Source organism: Lethenteron reissneri, chromosome 23 (genome assembly GCF_015708825.2).
Source record: "Lethenteron reissneri isolate LAM-NWPU_2019-01 chromosome 23, ASM1570882v1, whole genome shotgun sequence".
Lineage (NCBI taxonomy): Eukaryota > Metazoa > Chordata > Hyperoartia > Petromyzontiformes > Petromyzontidae > Lethenteron > Lethenteron reissneri.
In genome coordinates, this window is record NC_083801.1 from 7,085,959 (window position 1) to 7,113,150 (window position 27,192).

At 40.0% G+C, this 27,192-nt stretch overlaps 1 protein-coding gene across 15 annotated transcripts in view; it reads right to left on the minus strand.

The window, feature by feature from the left end:
- LOC133345896 (leucine-rich repeat flightless-interacting protein 2-like) overlaps positions 1 to 24,436 on the minus strand; it is a 49,497-nt gene extending 25,061 nt beyond the window's left edge. For 9 of the 15 annotated variants that reach the window (XM_061556994.1, XM_061556991.1, XM_061556987.1 and 6 more), the window contains exons 1-12: positions 23,814 to 24,436; positions 13,240 to 13,326; positions 7,026 to 7,043; positions 3,984 to 4,037; positions 3,532 to 3,576; positions 3,335 to 3,403; positions 2,917 to 2,997; positions 2,678 to 2,722; positions 2,341 to 2,385; positions 2,153 to 2,200; positions 1,785 to 1,817; positions 835 to 876 (exon numbers count right to left, since the gene is read on the minus strand). In XM_061556994.1, the coding sequence (XP_061412978.1) occupies positions 835 to 876; positions 1,785 to 1,817; positions 2,153 to 2,200; positions 2,341 to 2,385; positions 2,678 to 2,722; positions 2,917 to 2,997; positions 3,335 to 3,403; positions 3,532 to 3,576; positions 3,984 to 4,037; positions 7,026 to 7,043; positions 13,240 to 13,326; positions 23,814 to 23,897 (651 nt within the window). In that variant the 5' untranslated portion in view covers positions 23,898 to 24,436. The remainder of the gene's footprint in view (positions 1 to 834; positions 877 to 1,784; positions 1,818 to 2,152; positions 2,201 to 2,340; positions 2,386 to 2,677; positions 2,723 to 2,916; positions 2,998 to 3,334; positions 3,404 to 3,531; positions 3,577 to 3,983; positions 4,038 to 7,025; positions 7,044 to 13,239; positions 13,327 to 23,813) is intronic. The other 6 variants (XM_061556993.1, XM_061556989.1, XM_061557000.1 and 3 more) reach the window with 4 other exon arrangements.
- Between the last annotated feature and the right edge of the window lie 2,756 nt (positions 24,437 to 27,192).

The following is a 27,192-nucleotide window of genomic DNA, read 5'->3' on the forward strand; positions in this document are numbered from 1 at the left end:
TGCCTAAGATTGAGTTCCCCTCTCTAAAATAAACATGACCACTATTTCTGTTCAGCATCTTGACATGCAGTTGCATGCAAATAATATTTAAATGCTTAATATAATTGTACATTGTATGGCCACAACCTTAAAACAGGTACAGCAAATATCCCCGAACCTCCGATTAGAATGGTTGGCTATATACGTAGAGTGCGAATTAAGTTAAACACTACATACATACATCTATTGTAAGATGCAATAAGTGGAACTCTCTATTGCATTGATGCATACGTCTTAAGATATGATGCTGACACCATGAGATGCTTGCTGGTTTCAATATACAGTACACATTCTTCTCAAGAGAAGAACAAGGCTAATAATCTAGATTTGCAATTGCCGTTATAAACCATATCTGTACGGGTCAATGACACACCAAAATGTATTTTACAAATTAATTGTCTAGCCCTGTAAAGGATATTTCATAAACAATTACTGTTATGTTAGGTAGGAGGCATTCATCATGCATGCAGCTTGATTGCATGGGATTAGCCTGAAAGATATAAGAAACCAGAATAAATAAAGCGATTACTTTCCAATGAATGGATATGTCACGTCATCCAGTTCCCTTAAATATCACACATCTGCTTGTTACTGCCTGGAGCTCATTCTTGGAAACCTATGCTGGAATACTGGGCTAGCAATAGGAAATCTATGACTTCGAATATGAAAAAAATTACTCTTGAAACTAAATAGCACATAATACTCTGAAAAAAAATCAAACAATAAATGTGTTAAAGATACCCACAGACATTAATGAAAGACAAAACCCACAGCCATGCAGTGAATAATACCTACTCGAGAACCGAGCTTCCGTCTGTATTTGTCGCTTTGCCAAATCTACAATGGAACATTGAGATTAGATGAAGAAATAATGTGAACATTGCTTAGATACAACATGTGCATGCTGAATCACTCTTCAACAAAGAAATCCAATGAAAGTAAATCCAAATCCAAATCACACACCAAAGCAGAATGCCATTTGTAAATACTTCAAGTACACAACAACATTTTTGTTAATCACAGCGCAAAATATGTAAAACCACAAGGCTAGTTTACCTGACAAAACAAGGGACCGCTAAAGTGTGCATGCAATAGTTTGAGGTTATATTTTAATTTAAAACAGCAATGTGGTAAAACAGTCTGCAAATTGACGGCCATTTTAATTATTAAAACGCAAGCAAGTGCACTCAAAAGTTGATGGCTTTATAATGCCCGGTTCCTGCTTTCGTTTTCGATCAGAGACCACAGCTGCAACGTGCAGGACTTTCCATTTTTACTGATAGGAACCCACTGGTTCCAGGGCATTATTGTGTCCGTCCGTCGTGCAGGGAGGGGCTGGGTGGGGAGGAAGGGGCTGGGTGGGGCTCGGTGGGGAGGGGAGGGTGGGGAGGGGCTGGGTAGGGAGGGGCTGGGTAGGGAGGGGCTGGGTGGGGAGGGGCTGGGTGGGGCTGGGTGGGGTGGGGCTGGGTGGGGAGGGGCTGGTCATCCCGTGGTGCCCTTATAAAACTCAACGTTTAACCTACTCACGCCAGCTTGTGCTCGCCCTCACAGTCGGGCATATTTGCGGAATACACCACGCCGCCGTTGACCCTGGCCATTGACCGAGCAACCCAACATTCCTACCAGTTCCCTCCGCCGGAATGTGCTAGCGAACAGTTCTGTGCACTAATCGTTTCACATGCAACACTGCATTGTCACGCACTGACGTTTGAGGGTCATTATCTAGTTAGCTGTGCACTTATCACCTCGTCAGTCTCATCGTCGGCAGGCGGCGCACGCTGAAAAAGGTGAACATTTAATATTTAAGGTTAGTAGATACTAATACTCCTGGCAGTTTAAATAAAGATTGCTCAGAATGAAGTCATATATGAATAAAAAATGTATATGCACCTTGCAGTCTATGAATAGAACATTTGAAAGATGAGTATTTGCAGTTAAATAGAAATGTTATTTTATATTTTTCCTTTTGTTTGAATATTACATGCACATTGACAATAGGCGCTTCCAGTCAGCACTCAGGCAGCAGTGCAGAGATTTCTAAAATAAAAAGTCGTGCTGCCACAACGGTCAGTAATTGTTAAAGTTTACTGGTTTCAACGCAAAAAATACAAACCCTTCTATGGTCACTACTCTCCGATTCTCTTTCGGCACTGGACAACCGCTAAAACAACAGGAAGAGAAGAATAAAGAATACAGTAGTGTTAATGACAGCTTAAAAAAAAGATACGTGAAAATGTAGCAATGAAAAAGGAAACAAAATCACACAAGAGTGCAGATAAGGAGACGAAAGATTGCATATACCGGTTTATATTTTCCCAGCTGGCTGGAGTACAACTCTTCATCATCCTGGAATTCAACCACGATATTTTAAAATAACATTTCCGCATGAAATGTCATCAGGTGCCGTCAACACACAAATCAGAATTGGCCTTAGGTCTTTTAAGTATGCATTCTACGTTTTTTTACAATTCTCCCAACAATAATGTGGAGACATATTTACACGAATGCCGTCAGCCATAAATGAAAAAAGTGACATTTTCTTCGCATAAGCATTAAAGCCCATGAACACGTATTGAGGCCTATGTTCAATAGCTCAAGACAAAATGTAAATGTTAAGGAGATGAATGGAGGTAGGTACCGGCTTAACTCTGTGATATCGGCTGGAGTATCTCTCTTCATGATCCTGTAATCCAACCACACTCGTTTACTGATGCTGTATTTTCTACATAAAGTGTGGCATGCAGCATTTACATTAATACATACAAATGCGTGCATGATGAAATATAAACAGAGTTTCCCTTGAAAAAAAGTACAAAACCTAAATGTAATTGTCATAAAGTACCGTACTGGTTAAATTGCATTCAAAATAATACAGACCAATGGATATTTCTTTGTAGCACCATTCTTCACCCTACTCCTTCCACTGGAAGCATCTCGTTCGCATTCATAGTCCTCACGCTATAACAAAACAAAGCTTAGTCAGGAAGCACACTTGAGCAGGAAAACTCATAGTTGTTCATGCGACTGTAGTGACTCTAGCGACAAACCAAAATATATTATTATAAAGAATAGTGAGTACCAAGAGTGCTGCAAAAATCTAGACTTGCTCTAATGTGAACATATAAAGGATAATGATGCACTAATTAGGTGAGCACTATATTTATATATTTCACTGTAACCAAATGCTTCCTGTGCATGTGCCAGCACAATGAAACTCAACTCCAGCACCAGCAAGGCTCATCAGTCAGCTCGGGCTCAGTGACTCCCACACCACACGCAGCTGCAAGCTACTGACCCTGCTGCCAGAACGGCCGCTTCTCTCTGAGAGCCCATCGGCGTCAGAGAAAGGAGACGCCCGCTGCCGCTGAAAAGGGAAATGCAAAGTAAGGAAAGGGAGGTAAAAAAAACACGGCAAGGAAGCCGCCGTGCGAACGGCGCAGGTGACAGCAGTGCGCAGAACGAGAAAGGATGGAAGAAGGAAGCAGTACAGACCGACTGTGGTCTGGAGAGCCTTGTTGATGGAACCTCCACACCATCCTGTGAACCCATGACATCAGCTTTGAATGTAGGATCACAGGTGCATAGGTAGTCATCGCCAGGTGATGGAAAAACAAGAGGTGAAATGACGGCTTCAAATAATACTGCCGCTGTCGTGAGAGTTGATATTTTAAAGCTGATTTCTTGCAATGTATTGCTGTGACCCATCACACATGCCATGATTATGAGTTGTCTTAATCTGAAATTGATCTGCATATCAGCAATGTATAATTATCACGTGATAAAACACACGTAAAGAAAGCCATGTACATTAACCCGGAAAGCTGAGGTTATGCTTGAACCAATTGTACACGCAGAATTAACAGTGCCCCAATATTCAAAGTGTACATGGATGTGCTTCATTCTCCTTTAACAGAAGACGCATGCAAACACGCAACATGTCCTACCATCCACTGGTGTATATTGTCGTATTCCTCATTATGCCGCGGCAACTGATACTTCTACACATAGCAGGACATATCATAAAAAAATACAATAAAACAATGCAATGATAGGTTAATATATTATACTATCATGCAGGTGATGTTTGCACAGTATAATTAATAATTTCATAGGAATTGATCATTGCAAACATGTGTTCACAATTGTTATATACTTTATTACATATGTTATATGAATATTCATGATTTTTTTACAAATATTTTTCTTAAAAGAATGATTCAATCACAAACACAGCTCTTAGATGTTTCACAATATAAATATAAAAGGTGAGACGTTTTACATGTCAACAGCTAAGCATGTTTAATAAATGTACTTGAAAGAGACAATAACCCGCTTCCGAATTTTCAGGGATATTTAATAAATTATTGTAAACGCATAATAATCTATAATGCAGGCAATGGGAACCGTTAGCCTTCATGTTAAAGTGTCGTAACAGAATCAGAATGTCTTTATATTGGAGGAATCCGATGAGCCTGTAAAACTCTTTTTCACAGATGTCCAGCAGGGGCAGGTAAAGTTCTGCAGTTAGATTGTTTGGTGCATGGCGAATGATACAGAAAAAAAATCGCCTTTGTGCCCCCTATGCATAACGATAAATTACCAATTTGGGTGGCACACTTATTCCATACAGCATCCAGTGAACGAACATTAATTTTAAAAATGTATTTCTTGATTTCCTAAACTGTAATATGCACACGTAGTTGTTTGTAACACAATGAATAACAATCTTGTTATACAAAAATAAAGTCTACTATTTAGTTCTTTCAATCTTCGCAATGATGCAATAACCCAAAGAGCTGTGGAAATTAAGATGAGGTCCTGATTATAACAAAGAATTTGCCAGTGAACCAGCATGCACTGGAGTCAACATCTAAATTACCACAGGCAGCTTATTCAGAAAATTACCAATGTATGCTTTGTTGAAAAGTGGACGTTAAAGACCACTCGACATCATACGAGGGGCGTTTGCATTTGTCGAGAGACCAAATTGGTATTTTAAAACCATCTGTCCGCAATTAAATTGCACAATAACTATCCCTACCAGAGTCAACAGGCACAGGAAAATCAAGGGCCCTCTTGGCGACTGTTTAAGTCAAGCCATGTGCAAAATTAGTTCCCGTGAAACAATGTCGTCTAAAAGATGGCTTGAGTCATCACGTGAGAGTCAGCACTGCATCTGCAATCAGGCCGAAACTCACGAGGCCCACAAAACTTGACAACATTACCCCCATTTTTGGCAAGGTTCTAACTACCGTACGACAGTGAATCACGGCAAACTTTAATACATCATTTACAATTCCCAGGGGTGAGCTTATTATAATCACGATGAAAGTCACGCAACCTTTTGTGTAGAATAAATACAACTGTCCTTGTAAGGCACAGACTTTGAAGGCTTAAATTAATGCACAGTATGTTAGTAGAAATAAAACACCATGCACTGGTATAATCGTTTTTGTAATGAAATCTTCATTCTGATAATGCTGATGTTCTTACATCAACACAGCAATGCAAAACACTGTATCCATATCTTTGCTGAGAGTCAGTCCTACAAATACTGCAAAGACACATCAGATTCATATTCTTGGTTCTTTCGGTAAAGTCACGTAGAAGGGAAATAATACAATAATAAAAATAAAACATAATAAAATGAAATTCTCACGACGTTTCGGCCACAACGCAAGCAGCCGTCCTCAGGTGAAGAAACAGAGCTGTTGGAAAGACAGCGTCTTTAAGACGCTCTTACTTTACCGAAAGAACCAAGAATATGAATCCCTGCAGTCACGAAAGCTTTAAATCGAAAACACACCAGATTGTTCAAAGTATACTTGGTAAAGTACTTGCAGTTTTCATTTAGCAATGTTTGTCACCAAATATTATAAAACAGGAACTACAATCGAGCCTTGAAAAAATCATATGCCCTTACACAGCATGAACAAGTAAAGTATGTGGCCCATAACGACAGTACAATATACCCAAGGGAAACAACGATATGGCGATTTGAACAAACTTGAATGTTTTACTGCCAATAACTTACCTATTGTGTCGGTGGACACAGTCCCCCCTTCGTAACCCTGACTTCCAGACGGATAAACATTTATTCCGCTTGCTTAATGCTACAAATGGTGATTTTTTTTTATGTGTGTGCGGGATCTAATCGACGACTTTTCACAATTGTAATAGTATGTTCTCATCCCACTACCCAGTACATTGAGTGCATACAGTGACGCACACTGTGTCACAAGGAACTCCGGAAGGGACGCTATACAAGTACTTTTGATGTCCTCATGAAGTTATCTTACCACAAGAGCCAGATCGCCCGCCTCTTTCGGCTGGGTGCACGAGTGGCTCACTGGGTAAATATACTTGACTGCAAAAGACCCAACGAATTGAAGTTAAACCAGGCTATCAGTGCATTGAAATAGTCATTAGGTCCCACCCAGCTAGCAGCTCCAGAACATTCACAACATTTGCTTCAACATTATTTTGACGTCTAGTACAAAATACTCAACATCTAGTTCACTTTCTACCCAAGTACTCTCCACAAATGGGCAAGAGGCCAGTGGTGGTGCAGCGTAGTGCAGGTTCACCTCCTGACTCGTGTGGTCTTGCACTGGGGATAGGCTGGGAGAAACATTCAACTAATGTATCGGTTGTATTGTATTCACCAACACTGAGCCACCCAAATGGATTCTTAAAGTAACGAAACAACATATATTGAAATACCACTTTAGGATTTATGGATGTACGTTTCTAATTGTATATAGGTCATTCACTGACATATACGACCGATTTAAAAGGCTAATGCTTGCTACATAGAAATCTATTTTAAAGGACTACTCAACTTATTATAATAATTTGTGTAACAAACCAAACTCGGACTGGTTATGTTAAGACACAGCAAATCAAAATGAGTGTTGGGATTTCAAGTGCACAGTTGTTAGTAGAATTTCAAGCACGAATTCCAAAACCATGCTTTTTTTCCTTACCTTCTGAATATTGTAGATCTTAAAAAGAGAAAATATAAGGTCAAAGAATGAGAGCTATGGCATATACAGAGGAGACAGGCCAGGCTTGTGAAAACATCGTGGAAATCAACTTGTAATTTTTTTACAAGACAGTTAAAAGAATGAAAACAAAATTCGGAATGAAAAGAAAAGTCACTAAAGTGAGTGCATGTGATAATAATGTGTGTCAATAAAAGGTACAACATAACCGGTATTCCAGTGCCACAATAACTTTGAAACATGACAAGGCACCAACAGCTTCATTTCCTCTATCACACTTCTGGTCTATAACTGTGACAGAGACTTTGCAGAGACAAGACTCATAGGTATGGACGGACACTGGCCAGTATTACACGTGCACGCACACACACACACGCTAATAAACTGTCAACTACCCATCATAAGTCACGGGCACTCCCCAAAGTGTCACAACAATTTTGGCAGGTATGCTTGTGTGTCACTTTGTTCCTGTTAAACACATTAACAGCTGCAATACGTTCACAAATGTATGTACATATGCTGAACTTCTTTCACACCGTACAACAAACGTGCATTCCTAAATAAATCCACAGTGCAGGAATGATATGGCAACAGTGTCCAGTACTTGAGGGTGGCCCAGGCAGTACTGTATAGCTTCTCAAGGCTTGTCATGCTGATAAGCTTGAGCTGGACCCCACACAACCCAGGGAGCCAGGGTGGCTGTCAAGACCTGATTAAGCAGCCCCCACAACAAACCGTCATTGAACATTGACTCACCAGTTTAAGGCGAGGCTGTTAACAATAAAGGCAAGGGGGAAATTGCATGAGAAGGGGCCTACAACTGTACAGCACTTTACTTTGGCTCAGGGCAGAGGTTGACCTTAATGAAGGCCCCAATAAGCAAGACTGGACTGTCTCGTCTGGCCGAAACAATTTCTGTAATATTATTTTCAATGCTGTTATAAATAAAAAAAAGTGTTGGCATTTAAACCGAACAGAATTATTTTACGTTCAGGGCAATCTGTTGATTTTCTTTGTCCAAGTCGACCAAGGCAAGGAAGTAAAGTGTATGGTTGTAGGCTCAAGCCATATCCGGCTGACTACACTAGTTCAGGATGTCCTTTCCACGTATTTCAAATGGTAAAGGTCCTCAAAATTTCCATGTCATTAAAAAAATATACATGGTGAAGGTTTTCCACATCTCTAAAGTTTGGACTTTGTTTGGGGTGTTTAAAAATTCCTGTATTAAATTGGTGTGATGTTCCAGTAATAATTACCTTAGCCCAATCAAAAAATGAGTAAAGTACTTCACTATAATAACTAACGTAATACGAAGTCAATCAAATGAACATTTAACGTGGTATATTTTTACATTACTTCACCAAACACCGCAAACGGCTTGCTGCTGCTGCTGTAACTGTAGATAACAATAGTCCCAACTGGACTAATCATAATAAAGTGCTATAAATGGGACAGGAGGGGGATGGGGGGGGGTTCAATATTACATTTAGATTCTAATTTCTGTTCAGACACTCGAAGTTTCACACTTTGCTTATACCTCACCAGCAGTTTGACATACTGTGACAAAAATCAACAGTTCGCCAAACGCTGTGCAGTTTTGGTGAGAAAATCGTTTCACTTGTTTGTGCTTTTCACACTTACCAAAGTGACAACGCCAGCATATTCCCACTCTTAACAATTAGTTCTTACATTAAACGAACTGCACTGTGGCATTATCTCTCTGCCGAGCAGGTTCAGGTGTGGCTACTAGATTTATTTAACATGACGAAGAACAGCTGCACATTCTCAGTACCATGCTGGTAGGGGTGACAGCAGATAAAAGATAGCCACAACTCTCGCTCAATCAGAATTCACCGTGGTAAACACAGCCATCAATACACTGTATATATGCTTCTATCCAATGACGGTACTCCCCCCTGTACTTTATCTTGATGGGGAACAATTTAATGTGTCCTTGAAGTGCTTTGGCCAATTTGTTCATTTCTTCTCTTCACTAGATGCCACTTAGACAAATGCATGGTTTGATCAATACATGCCACCCAATAACAATGCGCTTTCGAGTTCAACATGGTCAGGATGAATGTAACATTTGCGGCTTGGCTGACACCATCAAATCCGTTCCACATGAGCAACACTTTATCCAGTGTTCAACACACAGCCTGAGCCCAAAGCACTGATGTAATGAAACATAGAAAATGTATGTCCGCAGCCCTTGAGTGGTTTCTTGTCTCCATAAACCTTGATTGTAAAAATCACTCCCCTTGCTAAAAGACAAAGAGAGAAGTGAGGACCTTGAGCATGACTTAACAAAGCAATGATTTTACCTGGACACCACAGTAATGGAAAACATTGACAAGGCTTGTTTACGGTGTTCTAGTCATACTGTATTTCTGAATGGAATATGGAAATAACGTTATCGTTTAATAACGATTGTGTTAAAATCAAACAGTATTCAACACGAGATTACGATCCGTGCAACAATTGTATTGAACACAGTGCAAGTCCCATTTGCTAAAGTAAAAAAAAGGATATTTCCATCAAATCACTACATATTTGACATTGAATAAGTGTTTTCAGATCTTTGCATAAATATCCAAAAACAAGACTTTTGGGGCAAGTGCTGTTAGCGAGCACCTATGAAAGCCGGCACGGTACACGAGGGGGTGGGTGGCCAGCACCACACCCGACCGCTTTTGTCTCCCTAGTAGCAATGATTTTACACACCACACCAAGTACTCATTCAAGGCTGAGTCGACCTATGGAAGGCACAGGAACGGTTCAGATAATTGTCACCAGTGTTGGCCGTGAGCGGGAATCGAACTAGGGTCGCTGGGTTTGTAGCGCGGCGTGCTAACCGCTACACTACCGTGTGGACAAGCACTCACACACGCGCTTTACAGTACACATAAAGACGCACCTTATGACAGCAATGCAAACTTTCTAGATACACAGTAGTAGAGCTTACAGGGGATTTACTATTTTTATATCGCACATCGCCGACCGAATGCTAGATCTACTGGTTTAAAAAAAGAGGATGGGTGCATGCTTCTAGGCAATTACAGTTGCCCTGGTCAAAGTATCCATGCGGCAAAGTTTGGCCCGACTCACTATGCCTTCATGTAACCAGATAGCACCCTAGGTGTTGCTAGAAGACCTAACAGGGCTGCTGCCATCACTCCAATAGCAAGCCACTCCATCCAACTGGGGAACAGTGTGGCAGTATATAGCTTGGCACACTTGCCATAACTCTTGACCAATGTGGATTTTTACAATTCGTTTTTTTGTTGCATCTAAAACGGATATCGAAAGCAACAAAAATGTCAGTTTTTACGGGAGAAGTTTTGCACAAATACAATGACAGCTTGACAAATAGTTTATCATATTATTATAGGGGTGGGGAAAACACTACAGTATGACGATATAATACGAATTTATTATACTGTATTTACAATGTATGCAAGTTATCTAAGATTAGAGTATTAGCATGCAAATATACCACCAATGAAGGCATTCAGATTTGCATTTAAACAATGTCATCATTATAAGTCATGACCTAATAAATTGCAAGATAAGGGCCTTCCCAAGCTATTGCCAGCTCTTACGATCTTAGGATGCAACAATTCATATACCACCTGCAATCATATTAATAATAGGGCTTTTCCTCCTTTTTTCTGGCAAAACTGAAACCTTTTTACGAGGATTCATGTCTGCATTAACCACAATACTTGCAGTCAAAATGCAAACAAAAACACACTATGATAATATATGCATTATCCTTGAAACTGATTGGTCCACACCACCTGCAATCAGCTTATTACATCGCTCCATCTCCGCAGTGTGTCATACTCGCAGGCGTGTTCCCTCCTACCATCTGCACGTGTGGTTGTAATGAAGCAGACTGCAGCTCTAAATGTGCCAGCTGATTTTCCAACTGGCAGCATCCACCTAAAAGGCCATGGGCCAGGACCCTACACTGATAGCATCCCCAAGGGCTGAGGGCTTAACAAACCACACCTCGTCGTCAAATAAAAGCGAATGAAAAATCCACGTTCCTTGTTTACTATGTATGTGCCAGGTAGGGTTGGTCCACTCACTTTTTAAGGACTCAATGAATGCAATCATGTCTGGAAGGTTCACCATTTCGTTTGACTGCCTATGAATTTTAGCTCACCTAAAAAAAGGCTGAGCATAAAGACTGACCTAGTTTAAAATATGGCCTAAATAAAAGTACAGTGTAAAAATGTACTGGACAAATGAGCAGGATTACACTCTAGAATTGAAGCTTTCGTGACTGCAGGAATTACTATACTCATTGGTTCTTTCGGTAAAGTCACGTATGTAGAAACAAAATATAATAAATAAATCACGATATAAAATAAATCATGACGTTTCGACCGCAACACAAGCGCTCATCGTCAGGTGAAAATGGGGCAAAACACATCGCGAGGGAACACACAGAGGGACATCACACACAGAGCACACAGAGAATGGTAACCTGCACGGAGGCAAATACAGGAAGAAGATGGGAGACGTGAACTCAACAAACCTTAGAAACATAATGCGATGCAAACCAGTCGGCTAATAACATGGTTAGACACTAACCTGGTTGACCACGTATTTCAAAAGACTGCTAAATTTTGTGTTCATGAACACGCAATTTTGTGTTCATGTGTTCATTAACAAAGTTTGTATTCGTGAACACAAAATTTAGCAGTCTTTTGAAATATGTGGTCAACCAGGTTAATGTCTAACTGTGTTGTTGGCCGACTGGTTTGCATCGCATTATGTTTCTAAGGTTTGTTGAGTTTGCGTCTCCCATCTTCTTGCTGTATTTGCCTTCGTGCAGTTTGCCATTCTCTGTGTGCTCTGTGAGTGATGTCCCTCTGTGTGTTCCCTCGCTATGTGTTTTGCCCCATTTCCACCTGATGATGAGCGCTTGTGTTGCGTTGGAAACGTCGTGATTTATTTTAATTGAACGTGATTTATTAAAAGTTTATTTTATTTCTACATATGTGACTTTACCGAAAGAACCAATGAGAGCAGTGACACCTTGCAGCAATAATGAGGTTAAAATCAGGTTAACACGTCCCATAAAAAAAAAAAATGAAGGCCTCATCCCCTTCTTGAAAGTAATGATACATTTTGGAATTCTGAAAAAAAAAATTGCAGTGGAAATTTAACCAACGCCATTGCACAACCAAACACAGCTTCTGCATTTTGACCGAAAAATTTCCGCGAGTCTGCTCACCACAGGATATTGACAAACAATATCTGAAAAAAGTAATAGTCATGTAACAGTTCTTCAGTTCATGAATTCAATCCGTGATCTTTACACTCTGAATACATGCATAGATTTATTCATGTATGACATCATTATTTTTCACGTATCAAAAATTACAGTGGACGCAAATAATATATGTAAAGCAGTGGAGCCCACAAGCCAAACACAAACCAGATACAAAAACAAAAACAAATTGATTCTTAAATCAAATCGCAACGCCGAATAATGGAAATTCATAAAAAAAATTAACTTAAAATAAAAATAATAACATAAGCAAATAAGACAGAATGTGAATCCTTGAAGTTTGAAGCACATGAATGTCTTGCCTGCATTTTAAAAACATAAACAAATCGAACACTAATACATTATATACATAAGTATATGCATAAAAGGTGGCCAGGTGAATCTGATTAGCCACCCATTCTTAAAACAGATTCTCAAATAGTGTCAATGGCGAGTTTGGACCGCAATGGTTACACCAAAAACGATCCCATTAAATGTGAGTTTGTGTACATTGCACGAGTATGAAACCAAAATGTAATAATCAGCGCTTGAATTTTGCCAAATTAATATTTTGACAAGTTGTCAAAATTCGTAGCCCTGTGAACGTGACCCCCCCCCCCCCCCCCGCCATGCAGTTACACTGATTTCACACTCAACAGCTACGCCAACAGCTACATATTTTTTAAAAGATACATCATACATTAAGAGCGTGACACTTTCTGTAATGCCGTCACTATGTAACTTTGACATTGTCTGAGTGAATGTGCACACATGAAGTGTATCCATTAAATCGTTTTTCAACTGGCATGGACATTATTGTTTTCAGAAACCGCCTTGCTTCGATTCATATTCAATCAACATTCTTTGAACGAAAAAATAACAAAAATTCAACACTTTTGTGCACCCACTTACATCCTTCTGCTGCCTCTCCAATTCTCGCAGGCGAATCTCTCTTGCCTCCGCTCGTGCAGCCCTCTTCGACGCGAGCTTGGCCTCCGCCTGACAAGTGAAAATCACATGACATACACGTCTGTAAGCACAAATGTTGCAACGTCGACTGCTTTCCCCAAGCCACGTAATGGGTTGAAGATGCTGCTGCACCGACACATTTTAACACAAAATGAATTTGTGCAGTTTTTGTGACTGGTGACCTACTCGGGTGTGACCCAGAGATTTAGTGTGGATTGTTTCACTGAAAACTATCAACGCTACATTTAGCTGTAGGTTAGACCTTTGGAATACTTGGATTGACTTGCTTTTGTTCACAATGTCAAATTTAAATTGAAACCATCGCAGGTGAGTTATATACCCATGCTGTCCCGAATGCAATTACCTTCTCAAGGCCATCCTATAAAACAAACTGATATTGCAGTTTATAGCAGCAAAGATTTGTAACGTCTATTAAGTAGCTTTTTATATTCTGCCTACTCTGCTGCTCAACTTGATTTTGCATGCTCAGCTAAAATGTATGCAGACCAGACAATAGGCCAATATGAAATAAATTTTGCACATTTTATATTTATATGCATGTCACGTGGATTATTCATATCAACTTCAAGCACAACATCGTTTGTAAATGTAAGCTCTTGTTCCAAGCTACAAAGTTTCATATTCGACAAGCTGTTTTCCAATATTTGGTTTTTATTACTTTGTACGTGTATTATATAAAGTATCCAGCCTGATAATCGCCAGATATATGCGAGGATATGACTACAGAAGACAACAAATCTATGGCAGCCACTTTTTGATTTTGTTTTCAACAAAATCCTAAATAGCTCCAATCAGATGACATAGGCATTTTCCCACTTAGAAATAGTGGGCCTTTGCATGTTAAGCTTATTATATTACAGAACAAAGTAATTTTTCATGTTAATAAAAGTGCACTGAGTTGAAGGCAGACTAGTAATTGTAATATTTTAAACATTTGTGAGGACTTTGCACGTAGTATTTTATATCTGCTTCAATCATTAAAGGGTAATTGAACAGTGAGCACGTGGACATTTTAACTTTGTGATGGAAAATTACATCATCAATAATAAAATGATAACAACTCAATGTAATTTCGATTAGCCAAACAAACACGAAGACAGGAAGTAGAGACAAATATCTGGCAATAAGTCAGCTTTTCAAAATGCATTGGGTTTATTTTAAATTAACGACTGTATTGGCAAATCATGAATTTAAATACCTCTTTCAATGAAAAACATATATTTAAACATCCTTAGAGTAAAGTCTATCAGCAGGACTTCAAGATGTTGGGACACTATATTCAGCTGAACGTATATTCCACACACACACACAAAGGATGTTATGTTTGGCACTATTTCCATGCATTCAGCACGAGCCTAATGAACAAAAACTGGGTGTGGTTGTGATATTCTTTTCACCATCCTGACTTAACCTGCAATTATTTAATTACTGCAGAATATGTTCTCGTTCAAAACACAGGAAGACAACTTCGAAGCCATTCATTGGTCATGCTTTGAAAATCCTGTTACATTTTATGCTCTTTAAAAAACGAAATGTATTTCTGAGATGAAAATAAGACATGTGAAGTTAAACATTTCACTAATTTCCAGTCATGTATTTTAAAAGATTTGCCTTCACTAAAACATGACCATGAAGAACAGAATATAAAGGCACTTTGTAAAAAAATAATAGGACAAAGTGTCTCCACCCATCCCCTGGCCTTGCCAAATCTTGTATTGTGCCTTGGTTCGATATATGAGCGCATATTCAAAATCAATTTCAAACAAACCTACTGATATTAATTATAATAGATCGTGTCTGCCCTTGGCACTCCCCACAACCTGATTATGCCAGAGGATGGATAGAAAGTACCATGATTTTCAAGGATATGCAAAGTCAAAATATACAGAACACTTACGTATGATGAAACATTTGGCCTATAGTTTAATATGGTTATCTAAACACAATGCTTTTATAGTCAAATTTACGTGGCTAAAAGTCTGAAATACTTTTCAACAATATTGTATGACTAAAGAAGTGTGTTTACATGATACTTATCATTTATACATCTATCTTACATTCATAAAAGGGTTACTGATGAGCTACAAGAAATTGTTCCTCAAAAATATGTTTTGTGAAAATTCACGAAAACAAAACAGGCTTGCAATGCATGAGTTAAGAGTCCACAAATCTCTCGCCACTGGAGGCAATGTTCATTTCAAATGATTGGGTGGGTTCCCGCCTATGCCAGAAACACTATCAACACTCTGCACCGTGAACTTAGAGTGAGACAGAGTGAGGTTGAGAGTAGGTGTAGACTTCTCGGTTCTCTGGACACTTTTGGAAAGTGCTTAGGGAAGTACCATTTGAGCTTTTAAATGAATGCCGTTTAGGGGAACATACACTGGGATATAGATGGTGTTGACCTACATAAACATATAGCCAGTGTAAGTACAAAGCCACATTGCTTAGTTTGCTCCTCTTATACTATACATCATTACATTGTTTAATGAAGTAATTTACAGCAAATAATATGGTGATAACGCGTTGGCAGTGATGAACAACGCCAATTAATAACGCGACATATTTGTCAATAACGCTGTGGCCATAAACGGAAAAAAATATCGATTACATTTCGAACAATGACACTTTCTTGACGTGACGAACGTGTTGACTTGACAAAAGTGCCGAGTTTTTTTTCAATTGTGTAAACCAAATTCACTTTAAAGAGCTACACACGCAATACCTAAGGCGTGCAGATGGAGCTATAAGGTGCTGGACGGGCACGCTGTGGGGTTCTATATAGTGGCACAAAACACTGCCACTGCACACTGTACTTTGGCTTGTTTGTAAGACCAGAAGGGTTTGGCCCCATTATGTCAGCAACTGAGTCAGTGGCTTGGAAGCAACTCACTGTGAATAACAGCATGCCCTACGGTGCATACGCCAATTTACTTGACGTCTTCATATTAGACCATTTCTTGAATAGCATATATTTTTTTCAGTTAAGCATGTAAACAATTTGATCGCTACATACTTTATAACATGCAATACGTTTAACTTTTTGATAATTTCACTATTTTAATTGTTAAAATACATTTTAAATCTTGACTTATATTATCCACATACTAAATATCCTTACCTCCATAAGAGTATGAATCCTCACCTCCATAAATGAGTATCCGGAATGTAAAATGTTTGAGCCTAACTATTAAGATTCAACAGTTACACAAATATCTAGTGAAGAATATGATCGTACAAAGCCGACAGGTTTCCAGTGATATCTTCTGCATGTACTCACAATCGACCGTGCAAACAGGACACGAGTAGTAACGTCTCTGCAAGTATGTGCAGCACCAACACTGAATAAACGCAGCTTAGCAGCTTGCAATCCCTTACACGAGACATCTTGCTAATCTCAGGATTTTCGAAGCACGCTAAAATCATTACGCTGTTCTACGGCCACCTAGAATTAACTCCATGTTACAACGAATGAGGACGTTTAATCATTCCTACAACGCTTAAGCTCTGTTAATACCAGACATATCGATGTGTCACACTGGACGGGGCCTTGCAATAGCAATATAAACAAAAGCAATGTAAAAGAATGCGGGCGAAGTGATGTTAATTAAGTACAGAATGTAAATGACGTCTCAAGTCATTGTTTTCCCATTCAAAGGATCAATGGAACAGCACTCATGTTCACTGACAGCTCTGGGCTCGTGATCTAAATGCCACATTACCAAGGAAGGGTTAGCCTCTCACAGTATGAACAGTGCTGTCTCATCGCTAGCCATGTTCTGGTCACGACTGGAAGGACTCTCTCCATCTTCTTGGTTCTTTTATTGTGTTTTATTTTATTATTTTATTACTTCCCTTCTACGTGACTTTACCGAAAGAACCAAGAAGATGAATCCCTGCAGTCACGAAAGCTTTAAATCGAGACTCTCTCCATGTCATCACTATCCTGCGATGCCACAAAACATTGTCTTACTCGTGCGCTTGATCCAATATCGTTGCTTAATGTCTGTGGCAGTTGTCTCTCTCTCTTGGGCATATTTACTCCTTTCGCTGGCATTTTGTTACAAGTCTCGTCCATCCGCTGATATCCCTTCTCGCGACGTGTCCTGCCCAAGCTCACTTAATTTTCTTCACGGCCAACGTGATGTTTCTCATTTGCTCTCTCATCGATATGTTCCTTTGCGCATTCTTAAGCTTTAGTTCCACGTTTGTAGTCGAAGTTGACGTCTCGAATTTCATGACAGGTAATAAGCACCGGTCAAAAATCTCCTTTTGTCAGACAAGAACATTTACATACTCTTTGGTTCTTTCGGTAAAGTCACGTGGGCTTTCCCACCTGATGACGGACGCTTGTGTTGCTCCCGAAACGTCGTGATTTATACCAACGAGTATGGATTCCTGCAGTCACGAAAGCTTCAAATCAAGCACATTTACGTTTTAAAATAAAAAATAAACCACTGTAAAAGTATTAAGTCAAATGTAACTAAAATGACACTTGTTTTTTTAAATAGTAAATGATAAATTAATGAAAAATGTTACTTGTTATGACGTTCACATGTGAAACACCACAGGTATCTTGTATGTTTTTGTCACGTGCTTTATTTTGGACAGAAAGAGCCAAATTGTGTTTAGTGAAGCCAGATATGAGCTATTGTCTGGGCAAGGTCATCACCTACAAAGAGCTATCAAAGCTACACCTCCACATCCAGTCAATGCACTGTATTCATTTGAAATTAATAGTGTGGCAGCTGAAGCGATTTACTTAACAACAGACCATGTGCTCTCCCTCAGATCATGCTTACTGGCTGGTCAAAAGGCAGTGCACAGCTGCAAGGGTTCAGTACTACAGCAAAAAAAAAGAACCAAGCTTGCAGAGGATAAACATGCACTAAATATAGCTCCCATTCCTAACGAGTCTCCTCAACACCCAGCCAACCCTCCCATCTTGCTGCTTCCCTGCAGCCAAAAGATAAGGTCGTCTTACCTTCTTTATTTATATTAGGTCTTAAAAAAAAGATAATGATTTGTAAAAGAAATATCAGCACACACCTTTGTTAGCATATCATTACTTTGCCTGCACGAACCCCTCTGGAATGTTCCACCCTCATGCGGGCCTCGGTCTCCCCCAGGATGATCTTCTTGCTCGCGTTGGTTATTTTGGTGACCGCATCAGAGGCTCATCCCACAGCCGTGCCAACAGCATAATACATATTTTGCATTGCCCACGTACGATATAACAAATGTACGTGTACGATTAAACAGCAGCAGCACTCTACGTGAACCAGACATAACACAGCAACGTGTATTATCTCATTAAAAGATAGTTTAGTAATTTTAAACTGAAAAGCAAAGCGTGTCGTTGTATCTGACAAAATGTTTGAAAAGAGGGTGAAGAACGTATTAATGTTGAAAGTGAAAAGTGTCATGTATGACGTTTGGAATACCAGACCTTGGAATAGCAGTCCGGATTTGACAATGTTTGCGACAGTGCGACAGGTTTGACAATATTGACAAAATGGGAGTGGATTTCACAATTTTACAAATCTGCACTTAGAGTCTTAATCATGACATGGTTGAAATTGAGGGTTATTCAATTGTACTTGGCCCGTAAAAAACAACGGATGCGCAAAAAAATAATGATCTAGTACAACTACAAAAAATGCTCGCCAACTCGATAAGTTGGTGGGTGGCATCATAAGGATGTAACGTGCCAGCGAATACATACCCTGGGGCTTCATAGCCCATGGTTTGTGTTTGATACCCCTACTCTGGAAGAAGTGCACACAAAACAAAAGGTACTGAACCATAGCTGAAAAATGATACTTTTCCTCACAGCTGCTATACAGTTTGTCTAATGCAGATATGGTTGAAAAAAAATTGGTAAATTCAAATGAGCTCTACCAAAGCAATTAATCTGGAGGCATCCTGTATATTGTGGATGTAATCTTTACTAAAGCAGTGATTATGCTCCCAACATTTGGAATAACAAAATGTTCTTTGGCATGTATTGTGCTTCAAGCAAAGAGCGTAAACAATGTTGACTTTTTACTCTTGCCATTATTCTAAAGTTTACCTATCCATCACTGGCAAGTAAGGCATTGCCCACCAAAAGGTTATGTGGTATCTGAGAGTAGACTCAATACCATTATGCTAGAAAATGTCAACACGACAGATATACATTTACTTATGTGATGCACCACTGGCACAAATGTAAGCAGTGCTGACATGTGAGATCAGCTTGCAGGATGGGAACAAAGTAAAATGTTATGCACATTTTCTATATATCTCGGATTAGCATGCTTGGCTATGCAGGGTGCAAAATAAGTTAAACTTACATATGCTAATTTACAGAACTCGTTATCTTTATCAGGCTTGATCAAGCCACTGCTGGATGAAGACACCCACCCCCCTAAACCGTTGCCATCCCTCAATCCATTTGGCACCCGCATAGGAGGTGATCCCATCATATTCTTAGGTTTTTTTCGGTAAAGTCACGTAGGTAAAAACATTAAAAAGTAAAATAAAAGAAAAATCACGTTTCGGAGGCAACACAAGCTTCCGTCTTCAGGTGGTAACGTCACAGCCACTACAGCTGTATCAAGTAAATGAGAGATTGCAGGCGCTACCACTCCGTTATATAATGGTTGGAGTAGTAGCTCCTGCAATCTCTCATTTACTTGATACAGCTGTCGTGGCTGTGACGGTACCACCTGAAGACGGAAGCTTGTGTTGCCTCCGAAACGTCGTGATTTTTATTTTATCTTATTTTACTTTTTAATGTTTTACCTACGTGACTTTACCGAAAAAACCTAAGAATATGAATCACTGCAGTCACGAAAGCTTCAAATCTAGAAGTGATCCCATCACTTCCAACTCCCAAGAAGATGGACTTTTTCGGCACGATCCCTTTGGCTATCACTCAATCATTAGTCTCGATCATTGGCTAACAACATCCCTTCTCGAGACATATGCTGACAAAGCCCACTTACTTTTCTTAACAGTCACCATGTTGTCTTTAACTTGAATATGTTCTGCAATGCATGTGTTCCTCTTCCTGTTTCTTAAATGTAATTCGAAGCTTGCACCTTTCCCGTTGCTTCTATACGCATTTATCAGCTCTTATTAAATTGTTTCGTCAATTACCATGTTTATTAAACATGTGTTTTCGCTGGTTAATATATACCGATTATGTTTTTCTTTAATCAGTGCATGTTACACTACTGTATTGTAAAATATTTGTTTTGTAATTGTGGAATGCTTTGATTTTGTCTGAGGCGTGCTTGAAAAATAGCGTCTTAGCTTAATGGGCTTTATTTGGGAAATAAACGTCTGATTATTTCGAATAGACAAAATACTTACAAAGCATATCAGAACTATTCTTTTCCGCTTTGGTAAGGGGGCACATGGGGGTGGGGGTGCTTTTGGCAGTTCTTATGTGAAGAAGCATGACCAGGATGAATTTGATGCCGCTTCTTGGTCATTCATCTTATCCACACTTTTGTGCAGATAATTGGATGAAATGCATATTTTCGGAAGGCTATTTCAGTGCCAATTGTGGTCCGGGACAAAATCCACGGATAAATGCAGGTAATGGGATATATTTGCTGCGAAACTTGTGAGTTATTCTTATCTGCCACTTATAGGTGACCCCGATCTGCAGAAAAATGTCAGTGACCGTCATCATTGTCGTAAGCCTTTCCACCGGACGGGACAGGCCGGTCATATGACCACTACCAACCACAACAACAACGCATTGTTGTTGTTGTGCAGAAATTGCTGCAAGCATTCTTGTTGCCACATGTCATATGGTAGTTCAAGGCCTATAATAAGCAGGTGTGAATACTGCGTATGTACTGAATAGTGTGTATATTATAGTCTTTGGGTCTTTCGGTAAAGTCACCTAAAAAAAATTTGTTCTACGTGACTTTACCGAAATACCCAAAGAATATGAATTCCTGCAGTCACGAAAGCTTTAAGTCAGTGTTTATATTGTATAGTGGCCTACTTTTATTTGTGGCTGAGGGAATTATCTCGGAATATATTAAATAAAAATGTGTATACTGCATTACGATGGTAAATCTTAGACATCATGAACTCAATGGCATCCTGTAAAAGTGTGGTGCACCCACTATGACTCATGGTGTTCGATTAATGAGTGCATATGTAAGTAAACACTAGTAAATGTATAACGTGTATGAAAGACGTATACACTGTGGCAGTGTATAGGTATAAAGTGTATGTTAGTTTGATGGTGAATTCCCATGACATTTTCACCTCTTTATTAACCTGGCAAAAACACATACTGTTTGAATCAACGAGTGTACATTATATGCAGTGTAAATCATCAGCTGTGTTTTATCCACTGCTGAAAACAGGTTCGCCCACGTCGTTGACATCCTTTATGACCCTCTGATGTCAAAATCCATCTCGCTCCTAGGGATGAGCTGACCTTATCGTCTCGTCTCCTGGTGGTTGTCCACGCCCTCATTTGGCTGCCATCTATGTTATGTCGTCTTGTCCATCCGTTTTCATCCCGTCTAGGAACAGTGTCCTGCCCAAGCACTTTAACTTTCTTAAACAGTCAATAGGTCTCTAGCCTGCCCTTGTTCTTTGATAGATGTTCTTCTTTTTTTTGTCTGACAGTGTAATTTCAGCACGTACTTCTCCATGTTTATTTGCTTACTTTTAGTTTGTGTTCGCTTTTCTTTGCCAGTGCCCATGTTTCTGATAAGTATGCAATAGCAGGAAATATGCTTTGATTGAAAACTCTTACCTTCGGCATAATGCTATTTTCATTTGAGAAAATACATTTTATTTCGTAACTTTTATCTCAGTACACCTTCAACAGTTGCTCTCCATTTACTGTTTGACAACTTTGTCCAGAAAACAATCCAACATTTATATATTTTTAAAGTTGTATTATTAATTAACAAGTGCGTGACTTTTGCTTTGCTCATTTACCTTAACCTACTCTTGGCATCCGTCTCCAAGTTGTGATCATATCCTGACGTTCACTTTGTGTTGTTATAAAGAACATCTGACGTGGTAGTGTATCTGTCAAAAGCCTTGACGAGAGTACATCTCCTTGCCGGACTTCTCTATTTTAATTGTTAAGTTTCGTTGTACATGTCGTACAAGACCCATAGTAAATGTATGGTATTCTCATGGTAAGCTCACCTCCTTGACCATCCGGCTAAATGGGTCGTCTATGAATATGAGCGTGAAGTGGTGTTAAGGCCATGGTAAATGTATGGTAATTCGATAGCAATCTAGCTGAACACATTATCTATGAATCTGGTAGTGTCGTTGTCGTGCAAATACGTTGCCAATGCATGGTATTTCCGAAGTAAATGTGTTAGTTCACAGTAAATGTATGGGAAGTCCATAGTAAATGTATGGTAAGACCATATTTATATGGTAATCCATGGTAAGTCCACGGTAGATGCACGCTAAGTCCATGGTACTAACACTGCCAGATGCATAGGCAAGTCCACAGTAAACCCATGGTAAGTCCACGGTAGATGTATGGTAAGTCCATGGTACTAACACAACCATCTGCCAGATGTATAGGCAAGTCCACAGTAAACCCATGGTAAGTCCACGGTAGATGTACGGTAAGTCCATGGTACTAATAAAATCACCTGCCAAATGTACAGGCAAGTCCACAGTAAACCCATGGTAAGTCTATGGTAGATGTACGGTAAGTCCATGGTACTAACACAATCATCTGCCAGATGTATAGGCAAGTCCACAGTAAACCCATGGTAAGTCTACGGTAGATGCACGGTAAGTCCATGGTACTAACACAATCACCTGCCATATGTACAGGCAAGTCCACAGTAAACCCATGGTAAGTCCACGGTAGATGTACGGTAAGTCCATGGTACCAGCACAACCATCTGCCAGATGTATCGGCAAGTCCACAGTAAACCTATGGTAAGTCCACAGTAAACCCATGGTAAGTCCACGGTAGATGTACGGTAAGTCCATGGTACTAACACTATCATCTGCCAGATGTATCGGCAAGTCTATAGTAAACCCATGGTAAGTCCACAGTAAACCCATGGCAAGTCCACAGTAAATCCATGGCAAGTCCACAGTAAACCCATGGTAAGTCCACAGTAAACCCATGGTAAGTCCACAGTAAACCCATGGCAAATCCACGGTAAACTCATGGTAAGTCCACAGTAAACCCATGGCAAGTCCACAGTAAACCCATGGTAAGTCCACAGTAAACCCATGGCAAGTGCACAGTAAACCCATGGCAAATCCACAGTAAACCCATGGTAAGTCCACAGTAAACCCATGGCAAGTCCACAGTAAACCCATGGCAAGTCCACAGTAAACCCATGGCAAATCCACAGTAAACCCATGGTAAGTCCACAGTAAACCCATGGTAAGTCCACAGTAAACCCATGGCAAGTCCACAGTAAACCCATGGTAAGTCCACAGTAAACCCATGGTAAACCCACGGTAGGCCAAGTGGGCTCTCTCACCTCCTTGGCGATGTGGCTGAGCGCGTCGTCTTCGGCCGCGAACGTCTCCCGCACCGGGTTCCGCTTCCTGCCCGGCGTCCCCATGCTGCTCCCACTGCTGCTGCCGCTCCGACTACTACGACTACAGTCACCCACCAACACCAACTCTGGCGATGATTATCACCTACGACTCTTTATTACCAGCAGCAGCAGCGAGTCAAGTTGGGAGCTGCTCGCGTTTCGCCTCGCACAAGACTGTTGCCCTCCTCCGCCCCCTCTCAAAACTCTTCGACGCTGCCACCCCAAGGGGCCCGTGACACCAACAACAACCACCACCGATGCCGCCGCGCCCTGAGCCAAAACCGCGTCTCTCCCCACCCTTCTCTCCTCTCACTGCTGGTGGCGTCTCTCTGTTTTTCTCGCGTGCGGGCCCCTGAGCTTGTCCAGTAGAGTTGCCGTGGTTCCGCTGCTGCCGTAGTTGTCGCTGTGGTTCTTCTTCCCTGCTGTTGCTGTAGCTCTGTGTGTGAGTGTGAACGCCGCCACCACCGCCGCCTTGTTCGTAGTCGTCTTCTTCTTCTTCTCCGCCCGTCTCTGCCTCCTCTCTCTCGAGAGGCCGAACCCGCCCTTGCCCAGCACGCCGGGTCCCCCACGTCAGGGTCACGCGTGACGGACGCAGCAAACCGCATGGCCCGGGTTCAAATAACACTGGTCAACACACTTTTTCTGGCATAAGTTTTCCAACGGTTTTAAGGTAATTTTGGGGTGCTGATTCCAAATCTGGCATCAGTTTTTGTCTATCACATCAGGTTTTTGAGATATAAAATATTGCATTTTCAATAAAAACTGCATAAGAAAAATATTAAATAAATGTGGATATCTACATAAAATTATATTATAAACACACTATCCTAAAAATACAGCATCATATTTTAACACTAAAGCAGTCACTGACTCGCAACAACTTGCAATCATTAGTGACGGAGTTAATTTCGGGTAAAATCAATGAAAATGGGGCATGCCGATAGCATAAAACGAGATGTGATAGAGCAAATCTGAGATCAGATTTGGAATCAGCACCCTGAAATTAGTCTAAAACAGCTGCAAAGTCCAGGCCAGAAAAAATGTTTTTTTTTTTGTTGACCAGTGTAATACATGAATTTGCTTGCGTTTCGCCCAGACGACGGTGGTTGTTGTGTGTTGAAGGTAATGTAATGTAATAAATGCCTAACAAGTGGGCCGCGTGGAAGGTTACCGTCTCCCGCATATAAGTGGACAATGTCAGCCGAGCCACAGGTCCATTGTGGTCATGTAATCCAAACTACAGACCGTGTGTCCCACCTGAAGACGATTGCTTGTGTGGCGATCGAAACGTCGTGATCTATTATTTTCTCTACCTACGTGACTTTACCGAAAGAGCCAAAGAATATAGATTCCTGCAGTCACAAAAGCTTCAAATCAAGATCGTGTCGTAAATCTTTGGTAAAACATATTTTAGCGTTGCTGCTCCACGTTTCTGGAAGACCATTGGCGCTCATTTACATTTTTTGTGTACTCCCTTAACACCCCATCTTCATTAAACCAAAATACACACATTACTTGCACATACTGTACCTTTTTTTCTTGCGCCTCTTGCTCGTGATATTAGCACAGTTGTTTTTTCATTCGCGTGTATTTCGACCATTAAATAACTCGTGGTAATGTGTGCAAGATTCCTTTAGTACCCTGAACTCATTCTCTGCGATATTGATGGTTTTGTTATGTTGCTGTGTTCACCACGGATCTGCCTTGTTAAATAGCCGAAAAAATGGCTAATCGGCATCATCTAAGAAATAAAAGAAACTTAATTTAAAAACAACCAACAATATCTCTTTAATGTTCCCAATCATAATTGATTTAAGGTATTTATAAACATAATGTGGATAAACATAGGTTTCCCCCTCCTCCCCCAAGTCTGATTGGAAGGCACGACAGCCCAAGGAGGGATGATTGATGGCTCGTGCTAGTGGAAGGACGTATTGACAGCCGATGGAGGAAATTCTAGATTTGAATTTTTATTTCTAGAAATATTTTTTTTTATTTCTATTATTCTTATTTTATTATTTATTTTTTACCGATGGAGGAAACACGTCCGTGAGAGATCTCCAACCGCTGAGATGGAGCCATAAGATGAGCTTGTGTGAGCCCAGTGCTGGATAGATTTACATTGCAGCAGCGTGAGAAATGGCAAACGACTCGGGGTGGCTTTCATCCAGTCGTGGATCGATCGTGGCTGACTGATGATTATTGAAGTGACGTGTGGTTAGCTCATGGAATTCACTGAGAAAATTCAAATTTAATAATAACCACAGATTCATGTAACAGAAAAAAACTACATTGGACACAACGTGATTCTCGACAGAATTTGAATTTCTGGTCAATTCTTGTTCCGTCACCTGAGAGATAATTGATGTGTCTGGAGCCATTTTGCTTATATAAGGGAATACCACTAAAACATGTGCACAACTGGGTCACAACCCACTTGCTGTACTACCTTTTCCAAGTTTTACACGACATGATGGCTTCTGTAATTCACGAACCTGCCTCCGAAGCGCTGGGATACATGCACGGTTTATACGCATTTTTACATTCTAAAGACCATGGTATTACATATTTATATTCAAGTTTGTAATCTTTTATTTACGTTGTCCTTGGTCAATTGCTGCTGTGGTTAAGAGGGCTCAGCTAACGTCCAGAAAATTGAGATAAAATTCCATTATGCTATTGATTTACACCATCATCAGCCCTCCAGAGTTTATAGAATCACTCTGTGGGAAGACGACTGGTCGATTAGTGGATAAGCTGGCCTCTTTCGTAGGAATGTGGAATTTCCACTACGAGCTCAGGGACGCGAAAATAGACGACAATCACAAACATTTGTTAAAACAGGGACGAAAGACACGGCACCCATTTAATCCTCGTCGATAATTATTTAACATAAAAACACATGTTTAAGAGGCAGGAAATGCGTTGTAAACGTTTCACATTTTATTACAATCATAAAAACAGCACAAATACAACACATTCGTCAATAACACTGCTCTCCGAGCAAACGGTCTGCTGAAAACAAGGATCATTGACTGAAACGTTGCTAATTATGAACATTTTTAATTTTAGGCCAATATAACTTCCGAATGTGTTTTTTTTTTGTCAACGCAGTATCAGAAAATTCCTTTATGCACAGTAATTTTTTTTCCAAACGGGATTGTTCACTTGTTTGAATTATATTTGAATTTATATATATTTATATAATATATAATAAATATATATAATAAAAATATATATTATTTTATTACTTCCCTTCTACGTGACTTTACCGAAAGAACCAAGAATATGCATCCCTGCAGTCACGAAAGCTTTAAAT